Source organism: Pyrus communis, chromosome 12, assembly GCF_041283825.1.
Source record: "Pyrus communis isolate YQ-2024b chromosome 12, ASM4128382v1, whole genome shotgun sequence".
In the NCBI taxonomy this organism is placed as follows: domain Eukaryota; kingdom Viridiplantae; phylum Streptophyta; class Magnoliopsida; order Rosales; family Rosaceae; genus Pyrus; species Pyrus communis.
The window spans coordinates 9,926,705-9,928,402 of NC_142576.1; the positions used below are offsets into that span (position 1 = coordinate 9,926,705).

A 1,698-nucleotide genomic window follows, 5' to 3' on the forward strand; every position below is an offset into this window, starting at 1 on the left:
ATTAATTATTTTTTCTATTAATATAGATACCTTCAATAATTATTGTACTTATTGTTGCACACCTTGATGTACAATAAATGCCTTCAATAATTCAAACGGCCTTCAATAATTTTGACAACGTACTAGTGAAAAGACTTGTCACAAGAAGACACTTCAATTTATTACTAGAAAATACCAACATAGTACATGCAAAATTATTACATAACATAACACATTAATACACTTAAGATTATCCATCACCAACGTTCTCCTTCTCGTGCCATATATGCTCAACCAAATCCTTGCGAAGTGTGTCATGACCTTGAGAAGCTTGAATTCTATTTAAATGTCTCATATACTCACTTAGTGTGACCCTATCTTGTTAAGTCTCGTATGTGGTTGCAGCGAGATATTCAACATCTCTTGCCATAACTCTAGCATATGCTGGTTGGTCATCATCCACATCTTCGTCAGAAACTTCCTCAATTTCGACATACTCATCTTTCACAATCATGTTGTGCAAAATTATACACGTCATCATGATTGAATGGAGGTCTTTCACATTCCACAAGTGTGTAGCCCATCTAACAATGGCCCATTGAGCTTGTAAGATCTCGAACGCTCTCTCCACATCTTTCCTGTAAGACTCTTGTCTCTGTGAAAATAATTTTATCTTTGCACTATCGGGATGACAATAACTTTTCACAAAGGTAGACCAACTAGGATAAATACATTAGTTAAGTAGTAACCTAGCGCATGCCTATTACCATTTGCTTTGTACCTCTATTCTAGTACCCATCCATTGACAACATCATCAAACAGAGGAGAAGACCAAAGAACATTGATATCGTTATTTGATCTAGGAGTGTCGAAAAATGCATGCCAGATCCATGTGTCATAAGACACCACAGCCTTGAGCACGATGGTTGGCTTGTTGCGACGACCCTTAAATCGGCCAGCGCAGTAAGACAAATTTTCCACTCCCAATGCATATAATCGAGACTTCCTATCATGCTAGGGAAGCCTCTTTTGTCTGCCTTCCGTAGAAACCTCATCAAGTCTTCACGATTTGGCTTGCGAAGGTATGTGGTTCCATATATGGCTTCAATTGTCTTACAGAAGCGCTTCAGGTTCTCAATAGCAGTACTCTCCGCAAGTCGGCAATACTCGTCAGTTGAGTCTGCAGAACACCCATTAACTAGCATCCAGAATGCAGATGTGAGCTTCTGATGAGGTGATACACTTTGTCGGCTTACGATATCTAGCTTCCTTGCAAAAGTAGGGGTCATGATGGACAACTGCATTCAAGATGTCTTCAAAAAGCTTTCTCCTCATCTGAAATCGCCTCCAAAAATCATGAGAAAAATATCTTAGACATTCGATGAAATAATCTTTCATCATCTGGTCATGACACTCTTCTCTATCATGCTGCACAAATGAATGCTGTGACAGAACCACGATAGCTAGATTCGGCATGGTACTCATATAACATAAGCGAGTTTGCAAATTTAGCTTCTTCGTTGTTCATCTCTGCATCTGCAGTTGCACGGCTTGCTTGGTATTGTGCCATTTGCATTGCCAAGCTACACCTTCTTCTATCACCCATTAATGAGATATTGATGATTTTTAGGAAACAAAAACACTTTGAAAGTTGGAAGATTGGTGAATATGTTTTGTGAGGGTTAGATATTCAACATATGCTTATATAGAGGATGATTG

General features: G+C 38.7%; 1 protein-coding gene across 1 annotated transcript; it reads right to left on the minus strand.

The window, feature by feature from the left end:
* Window positions 1-361: 361 nt before the first annotated feature.
* Window positions 362-1,455, minus strand: LOC137744358 (uncharacterized). Its single transcript, XM_088680907.1, has 4 exons — window positions 1,236-1,455; window positions 1,017-1,159; window positions 775-924; window positions 362-634 (listed from the first exon to the last, which is right to left on the minus strand). The coding sequence occupies exons 1-4, from the start codon at window positions 1,453-1,455 to the stop codon at window positions 362-364; spliced, it is 786 nt and encodes a 261-aa protein (XP_088537033.1).
* Between the last annotated feature and the right edge of the window lie 243 nt (window positions 1,456-1,698).